Source organism: Pagrus major, chromosome 13 (assembly GCF_040436345.1).
Source record: "Pagrus major chromosome 13, Pma_NU_1.0".
Taxonomy (NCBI): domain Eukaryota; kingdom Metazoa; phylum Chordata; class Actinopteri; order Spariformes; family Sparidae; genus Pagrus; species Pagrus major.
The window spans coordinates 6,134,760-6,157,408 of record NC_133227.1 but is presented as its reverse complement, the minus strand read 5'-3'; the positions used below and the strand labels follow the sequence as shown (position 1 = coordinate 6,157,408).

Genomic DNA, 22,649 nt, shown 5'->3' with positions numbered 1-22,649 from the left:
TTTGTGTGTCTATTTGATAGAAAAAAACAAAAACAATGATATTTTTAAGTAACTTACACTTACAAGGAGCACTGTAAAAGGCATACACAATATACACGTCATGACTGTTTATAATATTGGTTGAATATGATTTGAAGAGTTTTTTCATGAAGTGACTGACTATAATCCATTAATCACACAGGGCTCTTTTCGACTATGATAAGACTGCGGACTGTGGCTTCCTCAGTCAGGCACTGGGCTTCAAGTTTGGGGATGTGCTGCATGTGCTGGACTGCGGAGATGAGGAGTGGTGGCAGGCTCGTAAGGTCAGCCCTCAGAACGAGGCTGAGGAGGTTGGCTTCATCCCCAGCAAGCACAGGTCAGACACACTGTGAGTGAGCATGGGACAAGGACTTTTCTTTTTTCTTTTTTTTTTTTTTTACAAAACTAAACTTAAACTGGATATGAAAAACATGTAAGTCAACCCTAACCCTAACTAGACTTTAGTAGAAAATGAATAAGCAACCAACTGAAGACCTATGGAAACTAACTAAAATAAAATAAAAACAGGATGTGTCTTTAGTTTTAGTCTTTGTTAATTTGGTCAAATTTGTCAACACAACAATCTTGAGGATGCATTGGTGCATATGTCTATTGGGAATGTGAATCAATTTCACTCACAAAGTTTGTATTGCAATACCTTACTCCTGACTTATACCCCCTTATCATAATAAAAAAAACTAAAACTAATACTGAAACTAATTAAAAAATATCTAAAACCAAACACTTTTAAAACTGTAACTTAAACTAAACTAAATGTAAACTAATGAAAAATACAAATCTATTGATCTTGATTAAATTCTTCTACCCTATGCGTGACTAAAAATACGTGTATGGGAGTTATAAGGTTAAATAACCAGCTAAATATAATTTACCTAGTAGCTTCTTAACCATTTTAGCTTGATTGTTCTGTCTACAAAATGTAACATTTTTTTCTTCTTACTCCTCGTCATTGCAGGGTGGAGAGAAAAGAGTGGTCCCGTGTGAACACCAAAGAGAGGGTAAGTTCATTCACCAGAGCTGTTTGACCGAGGCTGCTTCTCTCAAACTGTTTCACAGTGTGTAAATCTCTGCTCTCGTTTCTGTCGCAGGACCACGGTCGAGACAGCTTGAGCACTCAAGGTAATTACAGTGACGCATAAATGTACTATTGACACTGCAAGCTGCCATTTACACATGTTACTAGCTTTAGCTGATTACATTTAACACTGCAGTAATGGGCAGGACACAGCAACATGGGGACAAGGTTTGCTGACACATGCACAAACAACATCTGAATGTTTATTTGTATACACTGAATATAACTGTTCATGTCTGTAAATAGACACAGGCTCCTGTTTTGTGCATCCATGACAGGATTAATAGCTCAATTCAAGGTGCAAGTAGCATCCTGCAAATGTGTTAACTGCCAATAACTGCAGTCAAAGAGCAGGCCCTTTAGTCTACTTTTTGGCATCGCTGTCATCCATTTGTGGACACTACAGACTGCCAACTCCAAACACAATCAACCTTCTTCATTCACATTTTCGCCAGACCTCATCTCCTAAAGAGTCACGTGTTTCCTGTTCTTGTCAGTGACGACAGCTGATGTAATAGCTGCGACATTTGAAAATACATCACACAAAAAATATGGACACGAACACACATGCGGAAAAATCTAAATGTCATTTATAATTGCAAAAAAAGAAAATTTGGTTGAATGCTTGTCTGCTCTGTCACCAGGGAGAGATAAGACCTCACACAGTTATGAGACAGTCACCCAGGTGGAAGGTAAGGTCATAATTTTAAGGCTTTTGTATTAGGTTTCTTTTTTGTTTTAAGTTTCCCTTGTGTGAATGCTCTCTTTTTTCTCTCTAGTTCATTATGCGAGGCCCATCATCATTCTGGGCCCTGTGAAAGACAGGATAAATGATGACCTGTTGTCTGAGTTCCCTGATAAGTTTGGATCTTGTGTCCCACGTAAGTAATTATGCTGCCAGTCACATAGACTGATCCGTTCTCAGATTTTTTAATTTGATGTCACTGCTGCCACCTGCAGCCATTTTAGGGTGATGTCTGCATAATACATCCGTTCCAGAGAAGTTGTTGATTGAAAATGAAAGAGATTAAAGAGATTCAAGGAAGGGTGAGTGTGCGTGCTGCTTTAATTGTTTTGTTCTTCGCCTGACAGACACCACACGGCCCAAGAGGGAGTATGAGGTGGATGGGCGGGACTATCACTTTGTTTCTTCAAGGGAACAGATGGAGAAGGACATCCAGAGCCATCGGTTCATCGAGGCGGGCCAGTACAACAGTCACCTGTATGGCACCAGTGTACAGAGTGTCCGCGAGGTGGCTGAACAGGTGTGCATCGACATATTGTACCAGGAATTAAGATTTAATATCAATGTCAGAATTCCTTTTTAGTAACCAGCTTAAAGGGGCATATGTAAGAAGTTTGGTTGAAAACATTGTAAAATAAAATAAAAATTGTCAACAGAATATGATTAACTACCAGATAACAGAGATATTAGCATGCTAACCAGCTAGCCCCAGCTCGTCTCAGCCCAAAACTCCTGTGCTAGCAGCATTAACACAAACACTTCCCCGCTGCTTTGAGCTTCCAGTCTGGGCTGCTAGCTGCATGGTTATCTGAGCTAACTAGGTAAAGGCAGCTGCAGTCAGCAGGTAACTCAGGTGATATGCTGCCCCCCCCCCCCCCCCCCCCCCCCCCTTTTGTTCTGCCTTTGAATTAAACTGGTGGCCTATTCTTACATAATGCACCTTTAAAAAGGATCAATTTATTAGTAATCAAAAGTACTTTCTATTTCAATTCTATGTTCGAAATGTTTTCTAAAAGCCATTCAAGCAGTTACAGGTCAGTTTAACCTCTCATGGCTTGTTTACTAAAAGTCGTTACTAAAATAACAGGTTTTATTTATTAATCCTATATCCCTTCTTCCCCCCTGCGTGTGTGCACAAGCAGCAAGGGAAACACTGCATCCTGGATGTATCGGCCAATGCTGTGCGCAGACTACAAGCAGCTCAGCTCCATCCCATCGCCATCTTTGTCCGGCCCAAGTCACTGGAGAATGTCCTGTGCGTACTGCCAAAGTTTCTTCATAGCCTACATTTTAAAATGCAGGGTGAAAGGACACTGAATATGCTGCACATCATGGAGCCATGTGTTTTATAATGAATTTTTTTCTGTATGATGTGAACAGAGAGATCAACACTCGCCTGACAGAGGAGCAGGCCAGGAAAGGAATGGATCGAGCCCTCAAACTAGAACAAGACTTCCTAGAGTGTTTCTCAGGTGAGAGCGGAGAGTTTGCGTCCATGTGACGTGAACACACAGAAATGATGAGCACACAAGGTTACACGCAGAGCATTGGATTTCTAGGTAGCAAACAGGCACCCTGTACTGTCCACTCATGGATTTGGGTTTGGATTATTGCAGCACCAGATGGTAAATGTAAGCAAATACAAATGTGTTTGCACTCCACTGTACGCTTTCTCATAATCTGTTTGATGTGGAGTGCCGATCATAAAAATCCTCCATTTTATGATTACAAAGATTTTAGAAACAACAGATTGTCTATTATTTCAGTTTATTGCTGGTGCTCATGTACACACTTCAAAGTAACACAATGTGCATTTAACTTTATTACTCTTTTTCTCTTTTTTTATTGGTTAAGGCCAACAAATGCCAATGATAAAACAGGCCTCCCCCCACAAAGATCAACTACACTCCTTTGGGTTTCTGGCAGAATTGAATGAATTAGATGAGAAAACGAGTGCCTTTTGGGAGGACTTGGGGCATTTTAACATTTGAGACACATTTGGGGCAAATCACAGCAGTCAACAGAATATGCATGATTGGTTTCCTCACAAATCCAGTGCTGTCTGCAGTCTATGACAAACGAGAACAGCTGTCATATGTGACATTTCATCAACCACTGAAGGATATCTGAGAGACTGAATAAATATGTGGAAGGTTATGTTGAAATAGGCTACATACATGTGTGCATAATGTAAAAAAAACATTTTGACAATGCAGGTGGATCATATCAATTCTGCACAATATAGTGTGACATATATCCGTTTTACCATCTGTGTACTTCCTGTCAACTCTACAGTAAGGTTACCTTCGCCTCCAACTTTAGGGATCACAGTGCTTTTTCATCCTTAAGTTCATAACTTCACCTGTCACCGTTTGCTTTGTACATATTGTAAACAGTATTTACCATTTACCAAAAGCCTGAATACACATTAACATGAATCCAACATTAGCCTGCTGGCTAACCTCGCTAGTGAGGTGATTATCAAAATGATCAGAAATGCTACAAACGCTATACACACAAATGTACACTTACACTGTTAACAATATGTATAAAGCTAACTGTGACAGCTGGAGTAACTAACTTGTGTAATAACTAACTAGATATAATATGTCACACTAATGCGTTAAAATGTCTAAAAACAAGTAGACCATTGTTACATTCTGTATTTGATTGAGTTGTGTACTTACATTGTCTCAAGCATTTGACACAACTTTCATAACTAGAGAAATCTTGATTTTATTCACGGTAACGGTGCGTTTCATGTCGCTATGACCTACGTGAGAGACTCAAAGAGTGAAGAAGGAAGTTAGTGAACATGATGAAACAAACGTGAACACTTCTGCCTGCATCACGTAGACAGATTTTCATTGGCAGTGGTGTTTGTACTGTAACAATGCAGACAAAAAAATCCCACGAGCCCATGCTACTTACGTCTTTTATTTTGTTTTGATTGAATGACTCCGTCTAGCAGAAACGTGCGTTTAAGGATGAAAAAGCACTGTGATCAGTAAGGTTAGAGGAAAAGGTAATGCTGCTACAGAGGAAGTAAACAGACGTGCAGATTGTAAAACGGACATACGTCAAACTACATTGTGCAAGTATGGAATAGTATACAGAATAAATTATTCGCCACAATGATAAACATCCTCCTTTCCTCTGACTCTTTTTGTGTTTTCCCCCTAGTAATTCAAATGTTTCTTCTTTCTTCTCTTCACTCGCCACTGTCTGTGCCATTTCTTCCCCTCCATCCCTCTTTGTTTTTCCTCTCACACATCCTGTGTCCTGCTGCAGCTGTCGTGGAAGGGGACAGCTTTGAAGAGGTCTATCACAAAGTAAAGACAGTGATCGAGGAGCAATCAGGGCCTTACATCTGGATCCCCACTCGGGAGAGGCTGTGATGCTGCACCCGCCCTAGCCCCCTCCCCCCTTCCTCACAACCACCAACCGACACCACCCTTCACCCTCACAGCCAAGCGAGCCTCGCCTGCCTGTCTGTCCTCCAGCAAAGTCAGTGCTTAGGCAATCACTGAGAATGACACAGAGAGACAAATGCATACTAAGACAAACACAGAGACAAACACAGGAAGTGACACAGCAAAGGCAAAGAACGATACCAAAAAAGAGACTCTGAGACAGATGTGAACACAGTGATGTGTAATTGGACTGAAAGAGACTGAGAGAAAAGACTTAATCAGTATTCCATTTTAATGAGCCAGTGAGTATTGGGGCCCCGTTCACACTAAGCATTAAAATGCATCTTGGCCACCAGTGGACAGCTCTAACTACAGCTGTGACTGCATCCAAACTGGGGATGAAAATGTCCTAAACACAGTTTATTTAGCGCTGCCAAACAACTCAGTGTGTAATGTGTATTTTTGTAGATGCAGCTTTCCAACAGATAAAAGCAAATCGGAAGCGAAATCCAATCACAAGTGATTACTTGAGAGATTTCGGATGCATTCTGGTGCCAGGTGTGAACTGCAGTCCATGTCATCTGGAGCTCATCAAAGTCTGGATATATCTGGACACGTTAGGTCTGATCAGGGCTTGAAAGAGTGCAGAGGGTGACCCAGCAGGAACGGACCCTGAGGTAGTATTAAGACCACCTCGCCCTCCCCACCTACTCTTGAGTCCCCCCACTGAACACCTGAGAAGGAGGTGACACTGGCCACTCTTTTTATATCACCTCCTGGCTTTCTATCCTCCTCCTCCTGTCAGCTCTGCCTTGTTTCAGGACAGGAAAAGGGGGGAAGACTGAGAACGGGGCGCCCAGATCCTGCTGAGTCCCTCTTGACGAGGAGTCTTTTCTCGGCAAAGAGTCCTTTTTCTTGTGAATCTCCTCTCGGTTCTGAGCGTGTCCTCAGAATCCAACCTCAGCGGCCGAGGCTGACATTTGCTCAATCACCCCATGTTGAATATTGCGAGGCATTATTTAAAAGCAGTTCAAATAATTATAATGATAAAAACTCATATGCTGAATTTGTGCATGCATCCTCAGAGACAATGGAGACAAAACTATGGAAAAATCTGACTAAAAAAAAAGAAAAAAGAAAGGCGAGGAAGTAAGGTGTGTTCTCCTTCTGCACCTACTTATTGTGGAGGAGTTTTTTTAGCATGTCTCATGAAGGAAGAAGAGAAGAGAGACACGGTCCATGAGATCTGGTCATATGGAGAGGCCAGTCCTGACCGCAGTAGATGCTCTGACATACAGTTTAGCCTCTGCTCTCTTACGCACACACACGCACACAAACACACTCTCACACCCATCCACTGGCACACACACACACATACACGTAGAGTTGTAACCTCAGCTGTAACCTAGCACACTCCTCTACAGGGGGACTGGCTGTTCTGACCTGCTAGTCAGAATCCAGGATGAATGTTATCTCTCTAGGCACAAACAGCAGAGCTGTTAGCTTCATCGCACCACGGCCGACTCACCGACCACTCTTCCAAAAGAATCCCTCAGCCGCAGACGTACACACTGTTTTCAGTGGCCGCAGTAAAAGCCATGTGTGTGTGTCTGTGTGCGTTTGCGTGTGTGTATGTGTGCGTGGGTCTCCGTGTGCGTGCGCATATGTGCACATTCATGTGTGTGGAAACTCCTCTGTGTGGGAGGAATAGGTCTTCTTTTATTCTCTCTCTTCCACTTTTTCTCTGCTTCTTTCTCCCTCTTGTGTCCACACAAATTAAAGCTAAGTCATGTTTAACAAATAAATGGCCTATATATAAATATAAATATGAATATAAATATATATATATATATCTTTTTTATGACAATTTCTAACGGGACTAAGTCTGTAAAAATCAACATCTCCAAACAATATTCCATTGCTTTCTTTGGGTAATATTGCAGTTTGGTTGTTGAATTTACTCACGTTCCCATTTTATTGTTGTAAAACGCAGCAAAAAGAGACACAGAGACAACTGAACCGTCCGAGTCGATGTAAAGCAGACCTCACACCAGAGCTTTGAACTGACACATTTGACCTGGTCTTGTGTAAGTTGAAAACAGATCGAAAAATCACATGTACAATGCAGCCGCGTGTGTCTGTGTGACTGTGTGCGTGTGCCTCCGTGTGTCTGCTGCTTGTGTGTGTGTGCGTGCGAGAAGATGTGTGTTGTGTATGAAATATTAAATGATACTATATGAGAATATCTATCCTTTATAACATCCACTGGTGGTTATAATGTATAATACATAAATGGGTGCTGTGCGTATGTGTGTGTGCCAGAGCGAGAGAGTGAGACACGCACATGAAGATGTAGTGCAATACTGCTATGATGTTATGCAATGAAGATGGTTTAACGTGTGTATAAGATGAAAAGTATTTATAGTTTGCACTGACAGCATTATATGCTACAGGTTTCAGCAGGAAAAGGACGGCGAGCGAAAAGCAAAAGGACTCCGAGGTTTTATGAGCATGTGTTTGTATTTACTTATAATTTGTCCTGAATTATAAGAGTGAAGGTGGAAGTATTGATGGAAGTGACCATTCATATTTATTGTTTGTTTATTTTTTTGCTCACTTGCTTCTCTCAGCTCAAGGTGGAACAGCTGAAGCGTGTGAGTGACAGCTATCAATTTCTGTTCTTGTTTATGATTTATTATTTATTCAGAACTGTCACCGGTTCCATCTCAAGTCTGTATATTTTTGTATTTTTTTTTCCACCTTGAGAGAGCTCATGGGTCTCGGCCAGAAATGCTGTAAATATAATAGAGATGTTGGAGTGCTGTGTGGCTTTAGATTTAGCCGTGCACACTGCTGATTTGACGCGAGTACAGAATCCATCAGAGCCACAGCCCAGTTTTAACTGCTCAAAAACACACAAACAACATCTGCACACCCCGGGTGGGCAACACACACACACATGCACACACAAAGATAATCAGCACATCCACACATCCATTTACATTTACACATTGAGAGAATCACAGAAACAACACATCCATGAATGGAATACTATGTTTTCAATTTCTTTATTTGAGGGTTCAATGTATTTCTTAATATCTCTCTCAGCCATCCGTATCATAGTGTGATATTCCTTATAAAATATATGAATTTTTACAGAAAAGACTGATTACAAAGTTACAACAGAGTCAACTGATGCAGAAAAATATATTTAACAATGACAATATCAAGCAAAATAAAATGTTCCAGTTCAGTGAAGCGCTTGTTGTAAATTAGCTATAAAATAATAAAATGAATTTAAAAATGCTTTCTGAAAATGGACTCAGCTGCCTGTTTTTTTTCTGTCTGCCTGTGTTGATGACTTGATGCTTCACAGTTCCACAGGCGAAGGCTGCAAGAAACCACCAGTGCGACCAGGGGAGGGCACTCATTCTCCATTTTCAGCTGCTTATACAAGCTTCTCTGAGCTGCATTTGCACATACTTGCTGAGGCTCTTATTCGCTGAGCCCTCCCTCCCCCGCCTCCCCCTCTCTCATCAGGGGAACCATTTTCTCTTTAGAAAAGCACACAGTGAGGACCCCTTCATTTGATTGCATGTGATGCTATAGTGTGAGTGTGAACTCACAAATATTCACAGTGTGAATGTGGCTGCCATGATGTTGTAATCCTGTGGTTGCCTCCGGCTTGTAGCAATACCATCATCTGTCCAGTTTAATGCCCACACACCTGAGTCTCATTTCACCCTATTATCTGATGCTGTGGTTAGACTTTTCTCCTTTCAGTATTATGTGTGTAATAAAAGGGCAAAGTACCCCTAAATCATGAAGTGTGATTGGTTAAGGAATTTTTAAAACAAAGTCTTTCCGTTTCTCAATGAACTTCTAATTTATAGAGTCAAAGAATTACATACTGCTCCTGGCCATTGAGGAAAATGGCTCAGTTTACAATCTCATACTTTACAGCCACTTTATTTTAAAGGTCCAGTGTGTAGGATTTAGTGGCATCTGATTATGAGATTGCAGATTGCAACCAACTGAACACCCCTCCACTCACCCCTCTCCTTCAAAACATTTAAGAGAACATACAGTAGTCGTGAAAAACTCGAAAGGCCCTCTCCAGAGCCAGGCTGAGAGAAAGAGAAAGAGAGGTGTAATTGTCCATTGTGTCCCCGTGCTGGTCAAAAAAAACAAAAACAGCCAAACCTTATCATAACCCCATCATATTCAAACCATTCAAGGCCATTTATAGACCTAATTACTAAATAGGCCAACAAATGTTTCTGAGTGATTACAAAAGCACATTATATATTTGGTGGTATAAATTTCACATTTAAAAAATATATGTTAGAATGGAAGTGTAAGACATAACAGTTAAAATATAATATCTTATTGTATTCACTTGCGCTGTCTGAGACACATATCTATAATCCAAATTATGCAAACTCCAAAACAAAGATACTGATGGTGTAGAATTAGCGTTAATTAATTTAATAAATTTTACCAGGAGAGACAAGTGAGGAGTCACAAAATGTTGGCAAAATTATCATGATGCCCCCGGACCCCCCTAGCATGGAGGGGGCCCCAAATTTTTTTGTACCCTCTACTACATAGCAAATTTTAATTTTGGATCTCGGTATTTCTAAAATCCTGCATACGGCCCTGACTTCAACCGGTCAGATCAACAGTAGTTGAGCTCTACCACCTGTGGAGCCCATAGGTAAATCACTCTTTGGTGCTGTTCTTTGGTCTTCTTTATATTAAATACACCACACTATGCTAACCTCTTGAGGGACCATCTTTTTTTTGTTTTAAACAGTTGCTTCTGATGCCGGTAGCTGCCATCTCTAACTGTGATTAACCTCTCAAAGGATGCTGATTGGTTCAAGTCCTTTGAGGCAAGTCTTGCCACTTGGCAGCCATCTTGGCACCACCCCCAAGCAGTTATTTCAGGCTAAGATGACCAGGTCCCTATCTAAATGAATTGAGAGAGAGCCATAACTTCACTTTCAATAGTCACTGATACATGGAAACTACATGTGTACAATCACCAGTCAAATCTGATAAAAAAATGATTGAAAGGTTTGTTGACTTTGCCCCAAAATAAGGGTTGATATGCCAACAGGTTCATGTGCATGGTTCCACATCAACTTCTTTTAAGGCTCGTTCCATCTGTCTGCACCAAATTGGTTGAAACTGTCATGACTCAACTGTGCCAGTGTCGGTGCAACAACACAAGGTTTGCTTTTGGGGGGAAGGGCGGGTATATGTGTCATACAACCGCCATCAAAATGCTTGAAGCGGTTTGCTTCCCCTTTTATAAAGTCTCTGGTTTGAATCCTGTGTGTTCAGCCACAAGCGCATAGCTTTAAGATGGATTTGTGACTGAGATCACACCATCACGTGACCTCAAACTATCTGCCGCAGAACATAAGAAACATGGAGCCTTGGGCGTGATATCCCTCTGTTTACACATAATATAGCTTCAATATGAGCCCTGAAAAAGTTCATTTAATGTGGAATAAGATTATTTTCCTACCCTTAAACCTGCTTAAAGGGAACATTTGAAATGTGTATGTTAAGGGTTTAAATGACTGAGGTAAAACATTTGTCTATTTATCCATTTCAACCACTTGTTCAAGGCTGAGAGAGGCTGAGGTATTTCACTCCTGACACATCAATCAGCAGTTTAACCACAGCCTGGCCTCTGCCGCATTGTATCCAACTGAAAGTGATAAAAAGGATTTGACAGAGAGAGGAGGGAACATCCATCAAAGGTCATAAACAGGACTTAAACCTGAGAGCTGGTACATATCCAAAGCCTTACAGCCTTCAAGTTCTCCCATCCACATGTTTCTGTTATCCTCCTATCAGCCATTAACACGTCCACACAGGGCATGTAATGCATCTACCCACAAGCTGGTGGAGGAATGCACAGTTGGATCCTAGAGCAAGACAGATGCCTCACAGATGGATTATTGAAAAATTTGCCAAACTTATGCGGTTACTTCAAAATTAGAACTTGAAAATTTCCTCCTGATTAAGTCACTGAACTCTCTCTTTAATCATTAAAGTGATTCATGTTTGTGGAAATCTTGAAATGAATGTCACAGATGTACCCACAATCCGACGCGAGCGTGCCGTTTCACTGCCAGGGCGGACAGTCATTTCAAACTAAGGAGGAACGAGAAATGAATGCCTCCAAATGGAATAATTAAATCAAGGCAGCGATTAGAATCAAATATCACTCCAAACACGATGAAATGAGGAAGTCGGTGGAGGGAAAATTAGCGGGATAATTGTCAAACTGTTTCAAAATCGCACAACTCTTAGTGGGATCAAGGTGATAGTCATTACGCACTGCAAGTCGCTCCCATTTCTGTATCACCAGCAATTACTCGCAGCCTGTTTCACAATAGGCCGATAATGGAGTGGTAGCTCTTAATGCCTGCTTCAGAGTCCAGAGCTGCAGTGACAGGGCTGGATTTGGATGAAAGAGCAGCTGACATGTGTGGTCTTGTGAGTGTCGGGAAGAAGACTCAACTGAGAGTTATCTCAAAGCAACCTCACAACTGCTCATATGCCTCTGAAGCAGTAAAGCATTTCAGGGCAACACAAGCTTTCACACGACCCAAAGCACCAGCAGACCTTGAGGCACACAGGCTGGGGTATTTCAAGCATCAAGCTGACCTGCTGAAGATAATGGTGGCCATGAAAGCTTTCAGTAAATAGGTTTTATTCATAATTTCTCTGTATCTTTCCATCGCGTGAGATATCAGATGGGTGTGTCGGTATCCTTCTGTACAGATTTGAGTCTTTGGTCGAAGTAATCCTCACAGATCCCGGATGATTACACACCAGACATGTTTCTATCCAGAAGTTTAGTCACAGACTTCACCATAGACTCCACATCACTCTGTCAAATGTCACACAGAGGAGGCTGTCAGCATCATTTGTTACTTTCATTACAGCGCGGCAGCTACAGCCTGGAGTAGAGAATCAAACACAGATCCTCTCCATGTTCTTATTTTATTATTCATCTCGGCCTGCTGTGTCTTCTACTCACTGACTCTCCGTCCCCTCTTTTGGCTCATCCACCCATGACGTCCCAGCTGGCGCCCGTCAAACTGTTTGTGTAGGACAAGTTGAGTTCAACTTGTCTGTTTATATCTTCCGCTGCCGCGTTAGTAAATCCGGATGATGTCACTGGCTGTATATCAGACTGACTGCTTAAAAAATCAAATGATTCATCCTCAGATTGGTGAGCGGCAGGGTGTGGCACGCTAAGATGCTGTTACTTCCTTTAGGTTTATAGCCTCAGATAATACTGACTCCCATGGTTTTGTGCCAGAGCTCTCACAGCACAAAAGCTGGATTAAATCTAATGTGCTCTTCTGCCTTTTTTTGTGACACTTAAAGACTTATTATTATAAAGTAGCAAAAAACACTGTAGCCAAACCTACCACAGAAGATATTTACCTACGCCAAGGAGGTTATGTTTTCACCCTTGTCCATTGTCTTTGTTAGTCGGTTGTTTGGTTCGTAACAGGGATTACACAAAAACTACTAAATGGATTTCCACAGAATTTGGATGGAGGATGGGTCTCAGCCAAGAATTGACCCAATTATCTTTTGGTGTGGTTCCCACTAAAGGGATGGATCCAGGAGCTTTTTCTCATCTTATTTAACAAAGCGAGAAAGGGTTTATTTCTTCAACATTTTCATTAATTTCTCAGGAAATAATGCTTTTAAAATTTAAGAATTGGCCACCTGTGCAATATAAACCTAAAACAAATCACTAAAGTAAATGCTAACTGCTGCTAACTGTGGCTGCTGCTACTGGTAGCACAGGAGCTTTAGATTGGTATGGGATGGTGCTAGCTGGATAGCATGGTTTTCAACACAAGACATACAAGTGATAATGTCAAAACTGTTCTCTCACATTCTGTTAATTCTGTAATTTTATTTCTGATAAGTTTTGAATGTTTTCAACTTAAATTCTTACATACTGCACCTTTAAGCAGTTATGAGTGGTTTAACATTTAGAGTGATACAGGGCTATGAATTTGATATTAACTAAGGTTTGATTAATTTAAAGAGGATTGTTGGGCCTTGGTGGAGGTATGTGCTCTACTGAGTGCCATTCAAGTTCAGTACATAAATTATATGAGAAGGAAACTAAATGAAAAGGATTGTGAGAAGTGTTTTGGCATATCTAATTCTGTTGAAAAGGAAAAAAAACTGCCCAATGCCCAATCTGCTCATTAAAACTTGTCGTGCTGGCTTCAAAGGAACGTTACCTTCCACGGCTAATATTTAAGAACCTTGAAACTTAATTGAAAATGACAAATGACAAAGATTTTGGTTTTGCACACTGAGGTTTTACAAACGAGAGAATGACAGCAATTTTAAAATACAGTTTTCTGGTGTCACTTAATAAGCTGCATCTGCAATGGCAGAGCTTAACCCATGAAGGCTTATAATGTCACCTGGGCCAAGTGCACACTTTCCCTCTGGAGCAGCAATTCTGACATATGAGCCCAAAATTATGATGATGGCATACAGGAACGCCAGAATTAGCATTTTAAACAGCTTTGGCTAAACGCCCATGTGCCGGCTAGAATAACACAAAATACCAAATACACATTTAAGGAAGAGTGCACCAGATAGGTGCTGCAGGGAAAGAAGAGATAATGCAAACAAACACTCTGAAGAGACTCTGGAGGATATTGGAGGCAGTGCTTCTGTTCAGTCTCTGTGTAAAAATGACAAAACAGAAGCAGAAATGGAAATCCCTGTCTCATGATTCTGTAATGAGAAAGGAGCTCCTGCATAGTTCCACAAGAAGCTTCCCAAAGAGAATGTCAACATTGTTTTTTTACAAGTTGCTCCTTGCGCGCAAGTAGTTTACTGTCAAAATACTGTCAAAAACAAGTGTATATGTAAAAGTGTGTAAGTATATATATACACACACACATATATACATATACATATACATATATACATACAGTATATACACACACACATACACACACATATATACAGGCTCTTTATATATATTTTTTCTTTTTTATCTTTTTAGCTCAATGCATGCCTTGTACTGTTCAAAGGTGTTGTGGCTCTGAACCGAAAAGGATGCAAATTATTCAGTGAGCTTCTCACTGTGTTGCTACATTTAAACAGTCACCTTTTTATGCAATAGGGAAGGAATACATGGATAAGTAGTTGTAAGTAATTGTAGGCCCATTGGTGGTTACATCCCTGCCTCATCCTGTCCACAAGTGAGTGAGCAAAAAACTGAATTCAAAAACTGCTCATAATATTTGTATACTTGAGGAAACAAGTTTGTTTCCTAGCACCTCTGTGGGGCTGTACTCAGGCAAAATGGGGCTGTACTTGCGCACAATGACAATAGATGGTGACCACGAATGTCTGTACAAATAGTCTTGGCAATACATTCAATAATTAGTCTTTAGCAAACCGACGGACCAACTTACAGACCAAAACTGACATTGCTATAGCAACACAGCCATGGCTAAAACTTTAAGTCTCTTTGGATTGCCAGGAAAATGTAATGTGATCAACTATCATCATATGGTTCCATAACAGCAGTTAGAGCATTTGGTGTAGGTAAGGATTGTGGTTTTAGTTACTTACAGTCATTGTGGTTTACAGCAACTCCCTCTGCTCATTTTCTTCCTCCAACATCTTCTTCCTCTAGCAGGAGAGGCCCTCCAAATCCAGCCAAACCAATCTCTCGAAGTTGCGCTTCTCACAGCCTTCAAATGTGTGACAATCAGCAAAACTGGGACGGCATTCAGGTGTCTGGCAACACCGCCTCTACAAAAAAGAGGCATAGTATGCACAAACAGTTGACAAATAGCCTTGTTTTCTCCCATTGGTAGGTCACTCTGTTCCCAAAGCTCTGCTGTCTTACGCTCAAGGGGTTCTTCAAATTATAGACATAGTGTGAAGAGGAAAAATGGAACCTCCCAAGGACATTTCTCAGTCGCGTTTACTCCAAAATCGTTTCCTGTTGAAGCTCCCACTGCAGCTTGCCAGTGCTGGAAGTGAGAGCCTGATTAAAGCAGAATTTCATGCACAGCACACAGTAAATGTGACTGCCTTGGTGAGTTAAATACCCCTAAGCATCGCCCTTACGCATGCTGGTTTGAGTTTCGATTCACTTATATAACAAACAAACATATGGACAAAAGGAATGGAAAGGAGGAGAAAAGACAGTTGCTGCGGAAATGAGAAACAGGCACATGATGGTAGAACTTTCTTACTTACTTAACTCATTTTCTTGCGCCATTTCCTGTCTCATTATACTCTGCTTTTATGTCATTTTAAAATTCCTTCTTCTGTAATTTTGGGAATTGCACCATCGCAGCGCCTGTGGTGAGATCAATAGCAGGAATAAATTGAATGCAACTCAGAGATTCAAATGATTATTCTGCTTTATAGACAGTGGAAAAAAACGTCACAACTGTTGTTGAACTGCAGAACAAGAAACACTGACCCAACCCTGCCAAAATTAAACACTGGTCTGGCCTTGTTAGTGAGCTTGAATTGCTAATGTCTTATTTACATTTTGTCATTTAGACTTAAAATTTGCATTTCCTCTTATTTATGCCGCTGTCTCTCGCAGATCTTCTTCAAAAAGTGATTCCATTCAGCTCCCCTTGAGGAAACCCCCCATTAATTAAATAAGAAAATAGGCTGCGCTGCAACACTGATGTAATGAATCGGTAATGTTGTGGCGCTCATTAAAACATGCTGTGTTCAGATATTGCAGAAAAAATGTGCACAGTCTAAGAGAGCACTGTCATAAAACAGACAGCTTTGAAAATGGCCAGTGAGGTGGCACAAATGCACGATAGCTCATTTCTAATGCTAGCCATGCTAATTATGCAAAATCTATATTTTCTCACCAGGCTGCAAGGAAAAAGATGGTCTTATCTGCGATTGGCAATGTGGCAGCAGGGTTGCATCACAGTCAGGTGATGTAATAAGTTGGTCTATCTGCATTTTGCAGACTTCAACGTCTTTGACCTTAGCTGGAAACCCGCACATAGTACTCAAATCCCCAGTGATAGAAGTTATCAGGCCTGCCGAGGTGCCCTTGAAGGCCTGTGTCCCTCAGTGCTGCTCTGTGGCTCTGAGTTTCTTAAAGGTGGAGTCAGTATATTTCAGTACATGGTTTTGTCAGCATAAGAAACGGTTACACAATCTGACTACTTTCGCTAAAAACTGTACATGGGTCGGGCCATGTTCGGGCTAGGATCAACACAACACTGAGCCCCACTGTGATGGGCAGGGGCACCACAACCACCGCCACCGCTACCCACCTGCAGGTTTCATCTGGAGGACAGTTTACTGAAACAGCATGCCAGTACTTGTAGATAGGACATACTTAATTGTTGTTTTGGAGTCAAGAGAGAGTCTAAATGCCACCGGAAGTCGTGTGAATCTTTTGTCAAAATAAAAGCATGCATGCTTCCTTGGCCCATTGTGTTTCAATCTGATATCCATTAATGTAGATGGAAACAAAGAAGCTCCATATAGGTTATAAAACTACTGAATCCAAACAGTGAGATGAACAAAAAGGAGTGGCTAACTGGCCTAAGGTGGATTTTTACCAGAAGTTTATTGGTGCAGAGGCAGGAGAGTACCTAAATGTAGGCTACCCCTTGCTAATGTAATTATCAAACAGGTTACAGGAAAAGTGACTTTCCCACAGTGCTGTACTTAAGTAGATGTATGAATAATTTCACAAGCAGATGTTGAGCATAGAGGGCCACTTTGAAAATATATAACCAATGGGTTTATCAGAACTATAATGATAATTATGGTTTAAATGAAAAAGCACATGGATTGAAGAAGATATTATCAAGACAGTATGTAGTGTTCCAAGCTGCTTGTAGCATAGGGATTGGTGGTATTTAAATTATTGTATGAATTTTACAGTTGTTTGTCATTTATCTAAAATTCTCATGTTTGTATGAGTTGGTGAAGCACAGCTGGTTTTCGTTATTATTATTATTTTGTTAGGTATAACCATGTATGATGTAAATAGCATTGGGTTGCTGTTTCCATCGTTATTTTATTGCTTGTCTAAATATTAGATGTGTATAAAATTCCGTAGTTTTATTAGGTTACGTCTTTTAACTATACATTTTTTGTGTTTGTGTACTTGACACTTTAATTTCCATGTGAGGAATCAATTAAATGCATCTTATTTTGGCAAATTGTCGCAATTTGTAGTAGCTATAGCCTAAATATCATATATCATATAGTGGGTCAATTAAAGAGGTTTCTTAAATGCTTATTTGGTGATAGTTAATACATTTCAAACGTTTGCTCTGTGGGTTTTATTTTGAAGGCGCTCTCCGGATGTTCTGTATGTTATCGCGTGAGATTGGCTCCGCTGTTATGGAAACGGGAGTGGGCGGAGCTAACTGCTGCCATTCGACTCCGGGTTTGATGCGGTGATGAAGTCCTCGGAGAGCAGCTCACTGTTGTCAGCCCGACGAGCTACTTTAGCGCACAACTTTTAATATCCGCCGTGAGACCGGTCTGCAGCTGACCGAGGGAGAACAAACTACATATTTTCCCTCAGTTTTTGGTCTAGTTTTTGCTCTGTTAATCCAGGCCAGGCTAGACGTGTCGCGCAACATCTCCACCACCTTTTGTGGATTTTTTTCCCCCCTCCCGCAGCCAACAGCGAAATAGTCTGGTGCTTTAATTAAGAAGAAAATAAGGAGAAGAAAACACACTTAGGCTTGGATTGTTTTCGCGAACATGACGAGAAGATGTGGAAGCAGGTATGATAATGAGGATTATCTCTAACAGATATGCAGTGAGGTGCCCTGGTTGCGGATTCAGGCTGCTCGGTCATCGAGCTGAGGGGGAGATTTTGGGAGAAGTCGTGTGGAGCACAAAGAGCTTATTAAAGCCGAGGACACAACAAGTTTCAACCATGCACCCCCTGTGCTGACAGAGGACTGAGGTGGGAGAGGAGCTGCAGCACCGTGCTTTCATTCCTCACTGTTGTTTTCTGGCCACACTTTCACCACAACACAAAGTTGGACGGATTGAGAGAAGTTTCCAGTCTGTCGTAATAACACTTAGTATTAGATGAGCAGTTAAACGAGCTCTTCATTCACTCTGGACTGATAACCACACGAAGCCAAAGTGTACATTTTCTACTGCAGTGTTTTTGACCACAGTAGGAGGCTCAAGTCTGAACTGAAGTCCACTTTAAATGCGGAATGGTTTGCGGTCAGTGAGTGCACAGCCGAGCTGCCAGTGCCACTTGATTTTTGACTCGAGGCAAAACAAAAGTCGGTTCATTTTTGGCCATTTAGCACCAGCACCATGGAGCTGACATACTGGTGGAGCATTGTCCTGCTGGGGTGCATCTTCCTGGACTGGGCTCTTCTGGCTTCTGCAGAGGAAGGTAAGTGTGGAGCTTTCCCTTTTAAATGCTGCCTAGACATGTTTTTTCTGTGGTTGTATGGCTGAGAGAGATGTCCAATTAGTATCACATCCTGGTGCTCACCAAAAGGAAGTGCAGCAAAACCACAAGGTAATTTAAAAAGCATCCTCAAACAAGAATTCAACCTAAATCTCAGAGGAATAATCATGGACATGTAATGCCAGGATATGATGGCAATTGTTGTATGTTACAGGCATACAAGTGTCATTATCTTATTTGGAGAGGGTTTCTTCCATGCCATTTCCAAAGAAATAACAAAAAGTGTTATTACCCCTTTGTAAGACCTGCTCTCTATTAGTTATCACTTTCAAGTCTTCAAAAGGGACCAAGGCTGCACCCTGGGGACCCCTAACCAACTCACCCTAAGATCAATAAAACATTCAGGTGCATTGAGGCTAACACTGGGCTGATGTGCTTTCTGTGGGTTGATGTAGAGATCCAGACGAGGCATTTTAGCTTTGAGGGAAAACATCTAACACCTTGTATCAAATGCATAATCTGGATCATAATTAATATCAGCTTCTGGCAGCAGGCTTGACATTAATAGGGAAATTATCCTGGATCAGCTTTGTGAACCCTGGGGGGACAAACAAGACAGCCTTGAAATTAGCTGTCTTAAAGAATACGATGGTTTAAAACTGTCTGGTTTCACAGGCGAGTATAGCTCGGCGTCATCAGCATAACAACAGGGCCAGTTTCTGGGTGATTTGCTTAACACAGGGGTGAAAGACTGAGCCACATCAGAATCAACTATTTTGCTGGGTGATTATTTATTTTTGATCTCCTGCCACCTCTCTGTCTTTCTGTGACATTAATGGGGACATTTTGGAGCTGTGGAGTGAACTGAAAGCTGATTTGAGTTCGTTAAGAGTGCTGCTTAGACAACTTTGCGTTAAACCTTTGATAGAAAATGGTCTTTTGAAATCACAGGCCTGTGTTTTTACTGTGGATCAAAGGATCACAACTGGGTTTCTTTAAGAGCTGCTGAACCACAGTGTTTTTTCAAAGCACCTCACTGCTGTGTAGGCTGCATGCTGTTGTGCCACTCTTTATTCTCTATAGTGCTTTTTCTGTTGGTAACCTTATACTCTACACTATATTGCTTGATTGGAGCATAGCTATCATGTTTTTTAGATGTCATTTCCCCCTCAGAATGGACATATACAGTATACCCACAATGTACATGTACTTAAAACAAAACTGTTGGCCCGATAGTCATTTCTCTGGCTGATTTCCAGCAAAAGAAAATAAATTAGCCCTGAAAACAATGGGCGCTTTAACAATGCAACTTTTCCCGTAGTATGTTCGCCCCAATCAGGAGTTGCTGTAAACAGGAACACCATGAACATGCATGACCAAACATATTCTGTGGCAGGAACATGAATCTGTCAACTGCCTCTGGTTTGAGGCTGGACACCATATCCGCTGCTATTAAATGCTCCTTCTTGGAGGAGTGGACTTACAGTAGAGCTGCAATGCTGAGTCGATTGAAAGAAAATTGTACGCCAACTATTTTGATACATGATTAATCGTTTCAGTCATTTCTCAAACAAAAATGTCAAACATTCGCTGGTTCCAGCTTCTTATATGAAGGATTTGTTGCTTTTCTTTTGTCAGTTATGATAGTAAATGAAGAGTGTTTAGGGACAGTTGATTGGACAGGGAGAGGCAAATTGAAGACGCCACTTTGGGCTCTGGGAAATTGTGATGAGCTTTTCTCCCAATTGTGATTGACAGAATAATCAGTAATGAAAACAAGCCTTGGTTGCAGCTTTAATTTACAGTATGGCTTCTGCTGTTGACTGTATAAACACATAGATGTAGTACACAGTATGTGACATCACCCGAGGTTTTCTTAGGGATGATTTGAAGCCTGGCTTTACCACTTGCGCAAACACAGCCCTCAAAAGAAGATGTGAAATTACCGCAGCTACTGAGACACTGAATTCTTGCGGGGAGAAACCATGTTGACTTTGTTTTTCAAGAGAGAACTTTGGGATTTTCCCAGGCACTTAGAGGAACTGTAGCTTCTTCTCCAGCTGTGGCTGCAGGTTGGATAGCTGGGTCCCGGCCTCTGACTCAGCTCTGAGTTCTATTTTAACCTCAGATCTATGTGTGGGAGGCGATATCCAGCAGTTCTTTTGGTGGCAGAATCATCATGTCCCCATTAAAGAAAATCAAGAATCCAAAATCAGTCGACTTGGCTCTGTTTCCATCTTGCTGGTGTCCAAACAGGTGCAGCACAGGCTGGTTGTGGAGGACAGGCATGTAGTCGGGAGCTGAGGGGTCGAAGCGTCTTGTCGACCGACTCCAGAACATCTGTGTCTTGCCAAGTGTGAACAAGATGTCTGGTTTCCGTGTCTTGGGTAATGGCCCGCTCCTCTGGCAGCGTACTCTGGATCATCCTCCCCCTTGTTCTCCACCTAGTTGGGAATTCTATAATGAACTGATGGGAGGGTAGATGAAGCTCACAGCTGCCAAATCTCTCCTCCTTTTCCAACTAAAGGATAAATGACTCACTTACACACACCACTTGCTCGCTCAGCGCATGGATCTCTATTCCTTCTGTCTCCAGGAAGATTAAAACACGGACCTCTTGATCAGATAATTACTTTGGCTGGAAATTAATAGCAAGCTTTGGGTGGAAATTAGTAATGAGGATGCACACACACTGCCACATACACACTCACACAGTAAAACTAACAGTCTCTCTCTGCCTGGCCTTGTGTATAAAAAATGTATCATGTACAGAAAAGTAAAACCAAGACCTTAAACTGAAAAGGCGTGAGCTTTTTGTCCCGTATTAATAATTCTCACTAATGTAGCCCTACAACAATTTTAAAACATATTTGACTTTATAAATGTAAGCTATAAATGTTCCTTATCCTCCCACACTCAGACTCAACCTATGAAGAACCCATTTTGTTTCTCTGCCTGCCCCTCGTTATTCCTCGCACATACAGTTTCTCTCTCTAACGGATAGCAAGATGCAGCCAATGACAAATGCACTGCAGTTTTCTCCACCTGTTCTGGTCCAGAACTTAAGTGATGCAAACTCACCCAGACTCTTAGGACAATTTTCCACCCAGGTGGGCGACATATTCTGTTGTGTTCTGTCTCATTTCCATGGCTTGAAGGCATTTGTTGAGAGCTACCGTTACTGAATCACCTATGTGATCATCTGAGGTGGAGGAAGTTTTGTAGAGTCACTCTTGATATCAATAGTCAGGTTTCCTCTCAAATGTATCACACATTTTAACCAAATTTCTAGAAAATTGCAAAAGAAAATGCACATTTTCATCCATTACTCTTATGCAAATTAACAGTTGGTAGCATGAAATCTCAGAAAGAGAATGCAGCAAGATGACTTAATTAAAAGAGCCTCAGTCAAACCTCAATCCAATAAAAATAATGGGGAGAGTGTGATGGAAATATATTAACATTTATGCATATTTTGTGTATTATTCTGAAGAAGGTTAGTCCCCTGATTGGTCCACATGGATCTGTTGTTCTCATCTGCTGCAGTTTTTCATCCCTCCAGTGGAGAGGAGGTTTCAGTGACATATAAATCCCATACTTCATGTACGTCATGATTAATTTACTAAGTGTATTTACATCAGGGTTGGGCCAATGTACGCTTTTTTAAACCAGTTTGATATGAAGCCAAATTCCACACTGAACTGGGAATACGAAATTTGACAACTAGTTGTCGCAATTGAGTTGAACGTAAACTACAGCACCACAAACCATCAGGACATCATTTGTCACAACAATCATTCGACTTAACTTTTCTTCTTCTAAAGCTTAACATCAAAATAATAAATAAAATGAAACTTGGGCCTTGTGCAACCAGAGATGGATTCGAACAGTTGGTAT

The 22,649-nt window shown here is 41.2% G+C and overlaps 2 protein-coding genes across 2 annotated transcripts in view; both read left to right on the top strand.

The window, feature by feature from the left end:
• The window catches only part of dlg4a (discs, large homolog 4a (Drosophila)), a 49,781-nt gene extending 44,521 nt beyond the window's left edge, over positions 1 to 5,260 (top strand). The window contains exons 14-22 of the mRNA XM_073479318.1: positions 182 to 358; positions 998 to 1,040; positions 1,131 to 1,161; positions 1,762 to 1,809; positions 1,897 to 1,998; positions 2,210 to 2,382; positions 3,005 to 3,117; positions 3,243 to 3,334; positions 5,154 to 5,260. Coding sequence (XP_073335419.1) covers positions 182 to 358; positions 998 to 1,040; positions 1,131 to 1,161; positions 1,762 to 1,809; positions 1,897 to 1,998; positions 2,210 to 2,382; positions 3,005 to 3,117; positions 3,243 to 3,334; positions 5,154 to 5,260 — 886 coding nt within the window. The remainder of the gene's footprint in view (positions 1 to 181; positions 359 to 997; positions 1,041 to 1,130; positions 1,162 to 1,761; positions 1,810 to 1,896; positions 1,999 to 2,209; positions 2,383 to 3,004; positions 3,118 to 3,242; positions 3,335 to 5,153) is intronic.
• A 12,528-nt stretch (positions 5,261 to 17,788) lies between these two features.
• LOC141006940 (ephrin type-B receptor 4a-like) overlaps positions 17,789 to 22,649 on the top strand; it is a 39,806-nt gene continuing 34,945 nt past the window's right edge. The window contains exon 1 of the mRNA XM_073479249.1: positions 17,789 to 18,734. Coding sequence (XP_073335350.1) covers positions 18,653 to 18,734 — 82 coding nt within the window. The 5' untranslated portion in view covers positions 17,789 to 18,652. The remainder of the gene's footprint in view (positions 18,735 to 22,649) is intronic.